At 37.9% G+C, this 15,491-nt stretch overlaps 1 protein-coding gene across 1 annotated transcript in view; it reads right to left on the bottom strand.

The window, feature by feature from the left end:
- ikbkb (inhibitor of nuclear factor kappa B kinase subunit beta) overlaps positions 1-5,620 on the bottom strand; it is a 30,255-nt gene extending 24,635 nt beyond the window's left edge. The window contains exons 1-2 of the mRNA XM_047380273.1: positions 5,473-5,620; positions 3,505-3,620 (exon numbers count right to left, since the gene is read on the bottom strand). Coding sequence (XP_047236229.1) covers positions 3,505-3,609 — 105 coding nt within the window. The 5' untranslated portion in view covers positions 3,610-3,620; positions 5,473-5,620. The remainder of the gene's footprint in view (positions 1-3,504; positions 3,621-5,472) is intronic.
- Between the last annotated feature and the right edge of the window lie 9,871 nt (positions 5,621-15,491).

Here is a 15,491-nt window from a genome sequence, read left to right as displayed (position 1 = left end):
CTCCCATTGCAGTTCTGGTTCAGTTGTTTTATAAAAAGCTTGTATATCCTCAAAGTTAAAAAATACAAACTTGCATGACCAAATTGTAATCCAGGGCTGTTAATACACTAAAAGCACTAAATTCATTAATCCTCTTTCACATACTAATCAGCATTATACAGCCCCTGGCTTTACTTTTACTTAATTTACTTAATTGTGGTTGGTTTAGATTTATTAAGGATAACTATACTTATAAGATTATTCAGTTTCCAACTGGGAGTGACTGTCTTGAACTGGAATGTATGTAACCGGATTTAAATCTTAATCTGACTGCTGAATTGTTACATAATTGAACTGAAAGGAGTGTAGTTCACATGGAAGGTGGGTAAAATACATATGGAACATGTCAACCTTTTTTGTAGTATATACAGTATTTGTAATGTTTATTTTGAAATGAAACTCACACAATATGCCAGCAACAACCCAAGTAATCCACACAAACAAAGAAACCAAAATAAATATATGCAATGAAGTGGAATGGTAATGGAAATACACAGGAAAAAAAGGATAAGCAAAAATTCATAGAAGCCAAGAAACCAGCTATAATCCATCATCATTTAGAAAGCATTCCTTCTGCTATGTGCACAACAATATCAGTGGTTTTCTCATACAAAATATTGTATAAACTGGAATAACTGGTAAAAGCAAATAGACTTTAAGAAAAAAACTCTGACTGTTGTAAAACATACTAATGGTAATGGCTACAGCTGCATTTCTAAATTTATAAATATTCTAAAGAGTGCTGTTGGGAGTTATAATCTGGGACTGGCCAAAACATAATTTTACCATTAAACAGCTATGGCCAGGTGCCGCTTGTAAGATTTCTGACAGATTAGTCAAAAGAATAATTAATAAGAGTTGTCCAGTAGCTACGTAGGACTCACAGGGAAGTTCAGAAAACCTGGAAATAGCAGATATAAATTTTACCATGAAAACAATAAGTAAGGAACTCTTTGGATGTCACTGAGCACACCATGTTTGGAGGAAGAATGGCTCTGCACATCACCCCAAAAACATCATGCTAGAAGGGAAGCTTGCAGACATAATGATATGAAGTTTCTATAAATGAAGGAAGGATGAATGGATAATAGAGGTGTTAAATACCGGTTTTTCCCTGCTGTGTGTAATTGGGTCTGAATGGGACAATTACTCTCTTTTCAAACTGGCCTCAAGTGGACTTTTGTTGTTAATCAATGCAATATAAATAATTTAAATAAAGCTAAGATTATTTTAAAATAAAATATATTTTAATTATAAAACCAAGGCAAATCAGCTTTTACATTGTACTGTGGAGGTTCAGTGAATCCAAGTAATGCAAGCAGATTTTCTTGTTCTCTAAGCAGGAAGTGAAAATGAGAAATCCCCTCCAAGTCAAACGACATTATTTGAATGTTAGCAGGCCTGAATACGGTCCCTTATATATTATCCCTATGTTCCTCTGGCTGAGTTGGTTGTGACTTCACATGCAAAGAATTATGCTATTTTTCATGAGAAGCTCCACCTAAAGAAATAAAACATGTAAATAAAGTTTAAAATTCCTGCATTGGCAGCCATTCGCATCCCTCTAACACTTAAAAACAAGTCTTATTGTTAGATTTACCTGCTTGTTAACACACATAATGGCCGGTCTCTAAGGCTACAATGACACAGGCTCATCAGATTTGGACAATAAACGATGCCTGGTCCGATGAGGAAATTTTAGACTATATTGTTAAATCTGTGCCACAAATGGCAAGCAAGGTGTAACCAAAAAAGTGGCCAATGAGTGTATTTTTTATTTCTAAAGAAAACCCCACCTGGCTCCATCCTCCCTGTTTCTTGTCAAGGAAATAGTACCACCCCTCTCCCCAGCATCCTCCTAATGAAATCCCAGACTACCTTATGATTAATCACCTAATTATAACCCACAGTGTTGTCAATAATGCAGGAAGACAGAAAACTTTCTATGCAGGATGTTTAGTCATAGTAGCAGGGCTCCCACGTAGAAAAAAAGTCGCCATGTCCTCCTGAAGTCCAGGGTGTAGCACCGCAAACTAACAACAGTCTGATTATAACGTAGTTGATTAAAAAGGAAACAACAATTTAAATATACACATCTTCCTCATACCAGATTATTATGGTATTCATGGAGAAAGGAAACTGCAATGTGAATAAAATATTTTACAGGAACTGCTAGGGAAGCTCTCATAAACTTTAGTACTGACTCCACAGGATGTTGCTGACTGGCTGGATGTCTGCCAAAAAGGTGAGGGTGAGTAATGCAACTAATACACAGCTGTAACAAAGGGAAGAGGAAGCTTCACTAAGGAGGGAGTGTTCAGATTCCCATACTGTCCTCTTCCTGGTGTTACAACTCCATGACCTAATTTTCTTCTGACTTATCATGACAATAGAAACCAAGACAGCTGCAACAAGAGCACCAAGAGGGCTGTTCCTTTTGCTGAGGTCATTCCTCCTCTCAATTCAAAGCCGGTGAAAACCCAAATGCTAAACATCAATTTCTTTCTCTGAGTCAAAATTTAGTCAAAGCTAAACACACAGACAAGAGTCACATGAGTCCAGATTCAGTTTTTTTTTAAAAAACATGAGCTCTTCTCTCTAGCCAACAAATCTTGCATAGATACATGAAAAGCAGAAGCTGCAGGAAACGGCCTTCTGTTTTGCACATAAATAAATTGGTAAATTCCAATTATCATTCTCTGCAAGCTGACTCTCACATTGCAGGCTGATTAGTGAAAGCAAACTTTGCTGTACTGCACCTTTACATGGTACACGATTGACAAGATGTTAAAAAGCACAGAGAAAAAATTATTATACAGTGTATGTAAACCTCTGGGTTCAACTGCATTTATTTTGTACTTAACTTATTTTTGTTATAATTGTTTTTTATGATGTGTATCTTAGTTTGTTCTTTGCTGCTGACACATTGTGAATTTCCCCACTGAAATAAATAAAGAATTGTCCAATTCTATTCTTTTAAATATTTTTTGCAGCACTAGAGGCCTTTATTTTTCAACAGTAGGAAGACAGAAAATAGGGAGAGGAGAGGGGGAGACATTTGGCAAAGGTTGCCAGGTCTGGGACTCGAACCCGGGGCAGCCACATCAAGAACTATAGCCTCTGTTCATGGTTGCACACTTGGTTGCACACATGCGCCACACCCTATTCTGTTCTATTCTATTCTATTCTATTCTATTCTATTCTATTCTATAACAGTAAGCAGTATCTTCGCAGCTCACACAGTGAAGACACTTAAAAAAATGTGACTATTCTTTATCCGCTTCCAGGACCTTCAGAAAGCTTGAGAACAACTGATGAGGAACGCCTTAAACGTTTACAACAATGTCTGGCTCAGAAGACTCAAGACTCTGGCACACTGCTGTTAATTCTCTTTCCTGAGACATTTCAAACTGTCGCAACTACCAGAAAGACAGAGAAAAACAATAAGACTCTGATTTGCTTTACCTTATTCTGCCATCTTGTGACATTCCCGAAGCCTCCGGTGCCAAGTCTCTCCTTCAGCTCCCATGGCCCGCAGGTCTGTGGTTGCTGCAGGGGAACTCGATTCATGGCCTCCTTGCCTAAACCCAGCACAACAAGAAATAGCTTATTATTTCAACGTTTATCCCCAACATAATACCTTAGTAAATCGTTTACTTAGGTATGTACAGGTTATTATAGACACACAGTCTATATACTGGTTCAAGTAATAGGCTGAACCAACTACACTTGAATCAAATGATAAATAGTTGATAAGAAATGATCTTGAAAAAATCAATGAAAAATTGATAAGAAAGATGTGCAGAGTTCTGACCCAATCTGTTTCCTCAGATAAAAAAAAAAGGGATTTCAATGTTCAAGAATAACACAAAAACCATCAAGGCTCAAGCCTGCCATGAACTCCTAGAACACCAACGTCTCTGCCCGAGGTTTTACATCAACCTCGACTGGGAGTGTGCTGACGAAGAAAGAAGCCAACGCCTTAAAAACCTTTAAGCTAAACTGAAATTTGCAGCTGTCCACATGGACAATCCAAATTTCTGTGGACCAGATTTATGGTGAGATGAGACAAAGACGGAGCTGTTTGGCAACTGTCAAGTATTGCGGTGGGAACATCATGCTGCAGGGCTGTTTCATTCCCAGTGTTGATTTAGCATTGCACTAAGTAGAACAAAAACCAATGAAGAAGGAGAATCTTCTGTCTTCAAACTCTTCAACTTCAGCTCAAATTAACAGCTTGACTCTTGAAACTTGGGTACAATTAGACATCCCAACAAATCATTGAAGCCAAATGAAAATCAAAAACTTGTTCCGGATTTTATAAAATAGACTGAAATGGGGTTCCCAAAGCCCAAAGCCAGCCATGATTAAATGTTTAGACTATGCTTAAAAGCCTGGTCAGCATTAGGAATTCAAGCTATTTAAATTAACTCTACAAAATCTGCAAAAAAGAGCAACCAACTATCCAACCAGAACTCAGCCTGAAGCTTGTTGACTGAGGTGCAGCAAATCAAGGGACAATGTTGTAAATATTAATGGCTGTCAGACAGTGTATATGGTCATGTGTGTAAAGTCTTGTTTTTAGAAGTAATTCACATGGTATGTTGTATAATAATTAAATCCTGAAAATGAACATTTTCAGATAAATCCTGAAAAGTCCAAAATGATTACAACATTGACTGTTAAGCATAAAATTATATAAAGTAAAAAAGTCAGTAATAAAGTAATCTTTTAATTTTACCATTTCTTCTGACTGTAAGTAATATTTATGTTTTAGAGTGGCCCAGTCAGAGTCCTGACCTGAATCTGTTAAGGGAATTAAAGATTAGGGTGACGGTACGGAGGCCTTCCAACCTCAAAGACTAGGAGCTCATCAACAAAGATACAACGTCAAAAACACCAAAATGGGGATGTAGAAAACTTGTAAGCAATTACAGAAAGGGTTACATTTCTGTAATGTCAATAAGGGCTTCTCTACTGACTGATGATAAATCATTTTCAACATGCTTTTGCAACCGTATACATTGTTTTGTTATCTGTTAGGAGATGCCTATCTCATTTCCTATTAGTAACAAATGCATTGGTGTGATGAAAATAACTTTACAGTTAAATCTGCCAGTAGTATGAATAGTTTTAGACTTGACTGTATACCAATGTATCAGTGTATATGTCAAAGACACTGTATATGTATATGTTATATGCGAACGTATATGTATGAGGTCAGTAGTTATAACGTGGCCTCATCCGCGCAGCACAGGAACCACATGACATGCTTTCAAGGTTTAAACTTTAAACCTGACATTTTTTCCGGATAGAAATCTCAATCATATAAAAACCCATCTTCTCTTCGTGTGTTAGCTGTTATTACAAAGTACTGCAGCAGTTGTTTCGTAGTTTGTTTACGTCCAGATGAGCGCCTCAGCTCAGTCCTACCTTAAACTTCTTCTTCAGCGTCTTTCGCGGCTTTCTTTAAACTCTGCTGTGTCTGTTTGTGTGTTTTATCGGGTCTTTTCGCCTCTACTGTACTTATTCTGGCGATATAACAAATCTCACTGAAGTCTGTCTACTTCCTGATACTCACATTTCCTGTAAACCTGGTGAGACCCGCCCACTCACAGCAAGAGTCCTCCGTCCAAAGTTAATCAGCTGAAAGTTTTGGGATATTTACGGCAGTTTAGCGCATATATATATATATATATATATATATATATATATACATACACACTTTTCTTTAAGTGATTCAGGTTTCCAGGGGCTTCCCTCCAGTCGCTCTAAATAACTTTAACAAAAATCTACAAATGAGCACATTTTTATATATAAGAGCAAGCTGAGGCTAACCCTAACAGGGTTTATTTCTAAAAGTCATTTCCAGGCACAATAAAATTAATAATGCAAGGGATATCTTTCCTGTTCAGTCTTTCGTTATTAGGCTGCAAAAAAATTACCTGGCCTCTTTCACCCAAACTCTTGTAAATATTTGTTTTTCTTGGTTCTCTAATCTAAAAATTGATAAAATAAAATTAAGTGTAGATCTTTGGGGATCTTTGCAGATTACCACAATCTTACATTTAAATTTTAAACCATTTAAAATATTTTAGTTTATTAAATGCTGAAACTATCAAATCAAATTGAATAGTATTCTGATTCTCAATAAACAAATATTAAAATAATAATAATAAAAATTCAAGCATTTATGGTTTGGGGCAGGCTTTGTTTGGTTTCGCCTTGGGCCGGTTCCAGGTTTTGGACAGAAAAAAAAGAAGCCAAACAATTCCTAGAAAAAAAAAAGTATGACCAACCAAAGGAATTTTTTCAATATCACTGACAATGTGTCACTTTTATTACCAAACAGGTGACAATGCAGTAATTTTATTGAAGCTTTACACTTAATAAGCACATGCTAAATTAAGGACAATAAATTAGATTTTGAAGAAAAATGTATACATAGAAATGAGAACAGTAATTATAAATCATGACATAGCTGCAACACAGGAGGGGCAGGAAACATACATGTGATTACTTGTTGACTAATTTAACATATATTAAATCTGCTACCCAGAATTGATTCACTTCTAGATCAAAGAGGATTAAAACATATCTTCTTTCTGGTGCAAATCATAGCAGTGCTTGTTATGTTAAGCACAACATTCCTGTACATTTAAAACTTAAAAACACATTTGAACACTGACTGGTTCAGGATTAAAACACTAAAGACAAGCTCAGTGGTGTGGAATATGCAGTCCAGTGCTGTGAGGACTTTTCAGATATCTATATGGGTGAATCAAAACAACAACTACACAAATGATTGGCACAACAGGGAAGAGCTTGCTCTTCAGGCCAGGACTCAGCAGTTCAGGTCAATATGAGAGGTTCCAGTAAGGAATGGGAGAAGACATCCACAATAAACATAAATTGGTGGTGTCAGGCTCCATTTAACACCTAGTACTGCCCTGGTTTACTTGCCCAGGGAGTTTCACAGCCATTTACACCTTGACACATGTAACCAAAACAACTCACACAACTCACTTCGTAATGAGTGGCCTCATTACGAAACATCTAACAAATGACAACGACCCAAACGACAACCAGGATGGACGGGTGTGTCACCAACTCCCATGCCATCAACAGATCTTTTATGTTATGGTCCTAACAATTACTTTTACTGTTCGTGGAAATGTATTTACACCCCTGGAACGCTTTCAGGTTTCATCACTTTAAAGTAATGAACATCAGTAGATTTTATTGTGATTTTAGGTGATAGACCTGGGGTCCCCAACTCCAGTCTCATGCTATCATGAGTGTGAAAGCACCACCAACAATCAAAAGTGACCAAAACATCAGCCAGAAAGCATAGATACTGAGAAGTGGTCTGTGGTCCCCACCTGCAGAACCAGTCATTTATTGAGTGTTTCTTGCTAATCACCAAAGATTTCCCCCTGTTGTCTATTCCATTTGCACAACAGCTGTGAAATTGATTGTCAATCAATCAGTGTTGCTTCCTAAGTGGACAGTTTGATTTCACAGAAGTTTGATTTACTTGGAGTTATATTGTGTTGTTTAAGTGTTCCCTTTATTTTCTTGAGCAGTGTATATAGGGCTATGTCAAGAATTTATTGTCCAATAACAACTACAAATAAGTTAGATAGCTTAACTGAAAACTGCATATGTTGTTGCTATCACTGTAAAAGCGGAGGTTTGATTTGTGGATTTTATGCCCCAGAAAGTTGATAAAAACTAACTGGTCAGTGAACATAAATATAGGTACAGTTTTTAAAAACTGAAAGCTAAATGTTTGTGTATTTACATTTTAATTTAGTCATATTGACATATTTAGTTCACATTTACATGTGAGTAGTTATTCTGATGTTGATTCATTTCTGGCCTATGCTGCTGCTCAGTGTATCGTCTGTGAAAAAAAGCAACTTGGAAACAGTGGTCACCTTTTAAGAAAGCACCTGAGAGAAGCAATTTATTTTTCTGACAACCATCAAGGTATGATTTTATTGAATGTTATTTAAGTTTCTTATGGGATGTTATTGTTGTCATGTAGAGTATGCAATGCTTTTTTTAACAATTCTGTATCTGTTTTTAAGAGACATTTGTGGCGGCCTGCTTCTGTAAGGAAGGCAGACAAGCATTCAGGAGTCACTAGCATTGCCCAATGTGCAACTCTCTTGTAATCACACGGTCCTCGAACTTACTCCAATAATATGGGATTGATAGAGCTTTGATTATGTAAAGCAAATATGATAGTATAAAATTCAGGCTAATTTGCAATACTCTAACAATATTAACAGGTAACAGCGTCTACATACTTTATTCCCTCAACAAACCGTCTTTTTTTCGCAGGGAAGCAACATGTTGACTGACAGCCAGACTGCAGCTGATTGGTGCCAAAAACAACATTTGAGGTTAGAGTCACTCTTCCAAAAGTACCTGACATGGACAACACTGAACAAACTGAAACCCTCGAGGCCATAAAGAACTGGGAGGATGAATACGATGACAGCTCTCCAACTGAACTTTAAACTATTGTTTTTGAAAAAAAGGAGGACTATGAAAAATTCTGCTCAGAAATTATTGATGTACAAAATCTAAACAATTTTGCTAGCTTTGAGGCAGACTAATTAGTCTTTGTGGACACTGAAGAGTATAGCCAAAGTAAATGTACAACAGTGACCCTCGTGGCATCCTCTGGCACCCTCTGGCAGCCCCTGGCACCCTGTGGCATCCTCTGGCACCCTGTGGCATCCTCTGGCACCCTCGTGGTAGCCTTATGGCCTGGGACATCCAGCGTGTTTTTAAGCATTTATTTATAATTTTCTGTGAGTGACAATTCAGAATAGCTGCTCTATAATAAACCAGCTGTTTGTGCAATAAATCTTTGTCATCCTTTCAACACGTCACACATACACATAGTGCTATTTATTTTCCATGTCAAGTAAATACAATCACCTTATGTTATGGGTCTAAAGCTGTTTATTAAATAATAATCAATAATGAAATCATTATTTAATAGGTAACAGGCTATAACAACAATGACATCCTGTTTGCCAATAATCAGCATTGGCATCACTTCTGGTGGCAGCTCCACAGACACTATTAACAATAATGACAACCCATTTGCCAATAATCAGCATTAGCTTCCACAAAAACAGTGGCAACTGCATTAGCAAGCATTTACGGCCGGTCTGGCACCTTCTGGCATCCTCGCGGAATCCCCTGCCACCCTGCGGCAGACTGTGGCAGCTCCGGTGGCAGCTCCGGTAGACTGATGCAGTTCCTGTGGCAGAGGAGCTGCCAGTTCTGCCTGCCACTGCCACAAATTGAGCTCGGCCCTGCTGGAATGTTTGTCACCAGCACACCTGAATCAGATGAAATGCCTGGTACCACGTCTCTGGAAAATTCCAGGTGTGCTAGAGAAGGGATGCCTCTAAAAGGTGAAGGACAGTAGCTCTCCAGGACTGGAGTTAGAGACCCTTGTGATTGAGTGACACAAAGTATTACATCATCCTGATCTCTACAACTGAACCCAGAATTATCATTGGCTTCTTGGCTGCTTCTCTGATTATTGTTGTCCTTGTCCAGCCTTTTGCCAGAAGAGGACAGCCATGTCTTTGTAGGTTTATACTTGTCAGCTACTCTTTCCATTTTCAGATGTTGGACTGAACAGAACTCTGTGAAATGTTTAAAACTTGGGATATTGTTTTATAAGCTTACCCTATTTTAAACCTCTCCACAACTGTCTCCATAAACTGCCTGCTGGGCTTCTTGGTCTCTATGATGCTGTTTCTTCACTAATGTTTTCTAACAATCTTCTGAGGCCTTGACAAAACAGCTCGATTTACACTGAGATCAATTTACACACGAAGGCAGTGGCTTGCATTGGATTGTTTTCATACCCACAGAGGTTGTGTGCAGGTGGATGTGTTTGTGCTGTTTTTCTCTCTCCCTACAGGGTGTGACTGGCAGGTGTGGCTTTGCAGGTGTTACTCGTTGAGCCCAATCAAAAGGGCTTCTTAAGGAGCAGGAACCAGTAGGAAGGCATCACATGGTTATCTCTGTCAGTTTGGTAACTTGACCGTTGTCTTCAGTTCTCCTGTGTTTCATAAGGCTGCTCTTACCTGAGTCTCCATTACTACCTTTTAGATTCCTCTGGTGACCGTGTCCTGGATTCCATGCCCCTGTTCTATGTGGTTTGCTCCTTGGACCTCCTCCCTGCCTGATTGGCAGGGAGGAGGTCCACCCTACCTGTCCACCCTCCAACACTGCCGAAAGCTTAAGCACTGCCACTCAGAGGATCACACAAACAGAGATTCAATACTGAGAACCTCTGTGCCAATCCTGCCAAACTCAGCATCTGTGAGATGAACTTACCTCCTCCAACAAGGATTCTTCCCCCTCATAGAGTAAGCTAACCTCACTCCTGTGCTGCACAACCTACATTACCTTCATCTGAACAAACCATAAAATCTCACCTCTCTTCCTCAGTGCCAACCCAGACCCCTCCATCAGATCCAGTCAGTGTTCTGTTTCAACCCTGTTCTGCTTCAATAAATCTGTTAAACTGCTGTTCTGCCTCCGTTATTTTTGCCCATTCTCAGTCGTTCAATTAACATTATGGAAATGTTAGAAATTTCTGCAACATTTTTGAGATTTTCTGATTGTTTGTGAATTTTTAAAACCACGTGTTATAACAAATCCTATTAAATTATATATAAATGTTTTGTTGTAACAAGACTAAATGTGAAAAGGTGCAAGGTGTATAGACATTTTTGCAATGCACTGCAATCTGTAAACTCCCAGCGGATAATATGAATTTTGGAAGCCTTATTATTGGAGGGTCAAAGGTCTGCAGGAAACAAGAGAAGACATTCACTCACCTTCAGTTTAGGACAGTCAGGTCTTGGTTGACTATCTAGAATCTCCACCATAATGAGTTTAACATAAGTTATCATGTGAAATCTTTTACATAAACAGATATAAAATCAGAGGTTTGCATAAAGCAACTTGACTTTATAAAGGTTTGTTGAGCATTGCCATGGGTTTAGCAGGAAAAACTATTTATTCACTGCTTCCTCTGTTTTCTCAGACAAACATCTTCTGTGTAAATTTACATTTTCATATTGATTTATATAACACTCTAGCAATATATGGCTGGTCCTGACATAATCCTAACCTTCTCAAGATACACTCTCAACAAGGCTTTTAAGAATAAGAAAAAAAACTTTCCTGTGTGTTTAAAAGTCTGCCTATACTATTTAGTTGTTTCGGGGGGTTTATTCAAGTCCATATCTCAGTTTTATCTAAAGTATGTGTTTGTTACTTCCCTTACAAAACATCTTACACTCCTGCAGGGTCATTAGTGACGCAGTGGATGTTGTATTTGGAGAAGTACTTGAGATTTTCCAGCGATGTGACTTTTTTCTGTTATCACCTGCTTTTCTTGGTGAGTAATGGACTTTCTGTTCATAAAGACATGTACAAAAACCACATGCTGCAATACAAGGACTGTATTACTCAAACAAAATCCAATTACTACACTGATATAATCTGGTCTAATGAAGGAAATTCAAAGTCACTATTCTCATTATATAAGAATATTACTCAAGCCCCAAACTTTTTTCCTCCTCATCTGTACTCAACTAACTTTTGTAACTCACTAATGTCTTTCTTTAATGAAAAAATCCAGAGAATTCACCATCATTTTAGTTTACAACCAACTTCCAATGTTACCTATGAACTCTCTGCTCCCGCTTATTGCTTTTCTTTCTTTCATCTCCCTTCCATCCCAGAAATCTCAGATATCATCCAGAAGCTTAAACCATCCACCTGTCAGTTAGACCCTCTCCCCTCAGTGCTAGTTACAGCCTGTCTTCCCTCATTGGTTTCTATCATTCCTACTATTATAAATTCCTCTCTTTCCACTGGAACCGTTCCTGCTTCATTCAAAATTGCAGTGATCAGTCCTATTCTGAAAAAACCTGGTACAGATTCCACTAACTTCAATAATTTTCGACCAATTTCTAATCTACCCTTCATCTCCAAAATTCTAGAAAAAGTAATAGCAACTCAACTTCACACATACTTATCTCATAACAACCTGTATGAACCGTTCCAATCTAGTTTATGCCCTTTCCATAGTACAGAAACTGCTCTCATAAAAGTTACCAATGACCTCCCCATGGCAGCTGACTCAGGCTTACTTTCCATCCTTATCCTCCTTGACCTAAGTGCAGCATTTGACACCATTTATCACGCCACCCTCCTCAATAGACTCTTCTCCATTAGTATTACTCAGACCCTTCTAAAGTGGTTTAAATCATATCTCTCCCATCGCTCTCAATTTATTCAGCTAAAATAATTTTCTTCTCAGCCTTCTTCTGTCATTTCCGGTGTGCCCCAAGGCTCTGTCCTGGGTCCCCTTCTTTCATAATCTACCTCCTCCCCCTTGGCCATATCTTTCGGAAACGCTATATTAGTTTCCACTGTTACGCGGATGATACCCAGCTCTATTTTTCCTGCAAACCCATTCCCAACATTCCGTCTAGCTCCCTTACTGACTGTATGGCTGAAATAAAATCATGGTTTTCCACCAATCTACTCAAATTAAAGAGTGAAAAAACTGAGGTTCTCCTAATTGGCACAAAAACCACATTATCCAAAACAAATGGTTTTTCCATTGATATTGACAACTGCTCTGTTTCCCCTTCGCCTCAGGTAAAGAGTTTGGGTGTCATTCTTGACAGTACTCTCTCTTTCCAATCTCACATCAATAACATGACCCGGTCCGCCTATTTTCATCTGCGAAATATCAGTCGTCTTCGCCCCTCCCTCACTTCACATACTACTGCCATCCTCGTTCATAGCCTTGTCACTTCCTGTCTTGATTACTGCAATTCCCTCCTGTTCGATCTTCCACACAAATCTCTTCATAAACTTCAACTAGTTCAAAACTCAGCTGCCCGTATCATCTCTAGAACCCCTTCCTTCCATCACATCACTCCTGTTCTGTCAGAGCTCCACTGGCTCCCCATCAAGTTCTGTATAAACTTTAAAATCATTCTTCTCACTTTCAAGGTGGTCCATAATCTCGCTCCACCTTATCTATCCCATCTTCTCAACGTTGCTACTCCCTCTCGCACTCTCAGATCGTCCTCGTCTATTCACCTGATTGTTCCCTCTGCCCGTCTCACCACCATGGGGGGTAGAGCTTTCAGCCGCTCTGCTCCTCGGCTCTGGAACTCTCTACCGCCTGATTTGAGGAACATAAATTCACTTTCTCAATTCAAATCTTCACTAAAGACTCACTTGTTTAGGACTACCTTCTGCACTTGATTATTTCGCACTGTTACATTTTAACTGCTTGATCGCTGTGTTTATATTTTTATTTTATTTTTTATTTGTTCTTGTTTTTAATATTGATTTGTATTCATTGTAAGGTGACCTTGAGTGCCAGAAAGGCACCTATTAAATAAAATGTATTATTATTAATGTCAGTGTAAAAAACTTTGTAACAACCAGCTAACATCTGAAACGCATCTGGAATTTCTTTGGTGAACTCTGTGTTTGAAAAACGTTATTAGACCGAAAACGTTGGGAAAATATACAAATTGTTTCCTTTCAAAGAAAGATTTTAATAAGATGTGGCTTCCAAATCTTCTCCAGTAAAAAGTGAATGCAACAAGAAGTTCCTCAAAAAAGCATCAGCAAAACTTCCAGTAAGAGATCTTTCATGTCCTAATTATAATCACTGAGTAGTCGAGTAATATGGAAACATCTCAGATGGTTTCTTAAATGACATATTACTATTACTAATAGTATATTTTCCTTCACTTCAATGAAAGATATGCACGTGTTTAAAAATTGCAATATAAGTTATTTTTTGGTCTGCAGTTATGAACAGCTTTTATAGTTTGATTAGTGTTGTCCACTAAAATTTTAAGAAAATATTAAGGTCATAACTTTGTCCTTGTTCAAGCTCTACATATCTGTCAGATCTCATGTGTCATTACTTCCGGATTTTAGATAACTAGGAAACTGTTTCTGGAGAAACTGTTTGAATACTACAGAGACACATGTAACTGCTAATTAACGTTTGTCCACCATCTTTGAGTAAGATTCCCATTGATGTAAGAGATGTAATGGGAACTGCAACAACTGAAACAAGACTACCTTCAAATTTAGCATCAAACACTCTGTTTGGATAAGGTGTAACTTAAGCACAGTGCAGCACAGTGAGGTTAAAAAGGGTTTAATAAAAATGAAAAGCAAAAACTTACATCTTGGCACCAGCGGCTGAACAACATAGCAAGGAACAGGCATGGAGCACTGGCAAAAAAAAACAGGCGCGGATATGAGCAGGGGCATGCCCAAAACAGGATAATCCAGCAAGGAATGGGAAAACTCAAAAGCATGAATAGAGCTGAACAAAGATACAAGGGAACTTGGGGAAAAAATAAACAGAGACCAAAGAGGAATAAACTCTAGATGCACCAATAACATAAGAATAAACTAAGAAACCAAACAAAAAAGCTTGAACTAATATGAGAACATCTCATCAATAATAATCCCTGAAAAATGAACTGAATAGGAACATAGCAACAAGGAAATGATAAAAAAAAAACACACACCAAAGGAAATCAAAACCCATACACCTGAAGATTGTGACAATCCATGCAACATTTGTGCTTCTTGAGTAAAAACGTAAGAATTTCTCAGAAATTTTGTTTCTCAATTGTTTGCTTTAGTTGAGTTATCTGCAGGCTTTTATGGCATTCTTTTGTGATATTATTGTCAGGGTAGGCCTGGGTGTGTCTAGCAAAACTATACTCCAAAAAATGTAGTTAATCAATGTCATGATTTAAAAAGGGGGCAACAATATTTTAACCTCAGGTCTGCTTGTTCTGGGCAGCTTTTTTTCATTAAAAATAAATATTTTGAAAACCATTTTTTGTCTTTAGTCAGGTTTCCTTTGTCAAATATTAAATTATGACATCCCGTTGACTATATTGACTAATAAACATAATTTCTGCTGAAACTTCAGAAAGAGAATTTTGTACTTAAATCCTTTATGTGACTTTCTTTCTATAGCCCAATGTTTCAGTTTACTTCCTTAAACAGGAACTCACAGCAATAAAACAAAGAGACAAATTGGACTGACGCCCATCTAATAGTACATGCTAAAGTGCTGGGTCCTAATTGATATGATGTGGTTTTCATAACCAGTAAAAGCAGGAATTATTCCAGTTAAATTAACCCACTGTAGTTTTAAGAAAATATGAAGCTGGTATTAAAGCAGATTGGCAAATTTCCTGAGGAAGGGCTGGGCTGAATAAAGGGGTCTGTGGCAGAAAGAAATGAGTCCTGGTGCCAACTGGATCATCACACAGAAACATCCACAGCAGAAAGTTCTATATGACCTAGATCTATCAGCAACCAGAAAAATGGTG

Source organism: Girardinichthys multiradiatus, chromosome 12 (genome assembly GCF_021462225.1).
Source record: "Girardinichthys multiradiatus isolate DD_20200921_A chromosome 12, DD_fGirMul_XY1, whole genome shotgun sequence".
In the NCBI taxonomy this organism is placed as follows: Eukaryota; Metazoa; Chordata; class Actinopteri; order Cyprinodontiformes; family Goodeidae; genus Girardinichthys; species Girardinichthys multiradiatus.
This window is presented reverse-complemented; position numbering and strand designations above follow the sequence as displayed.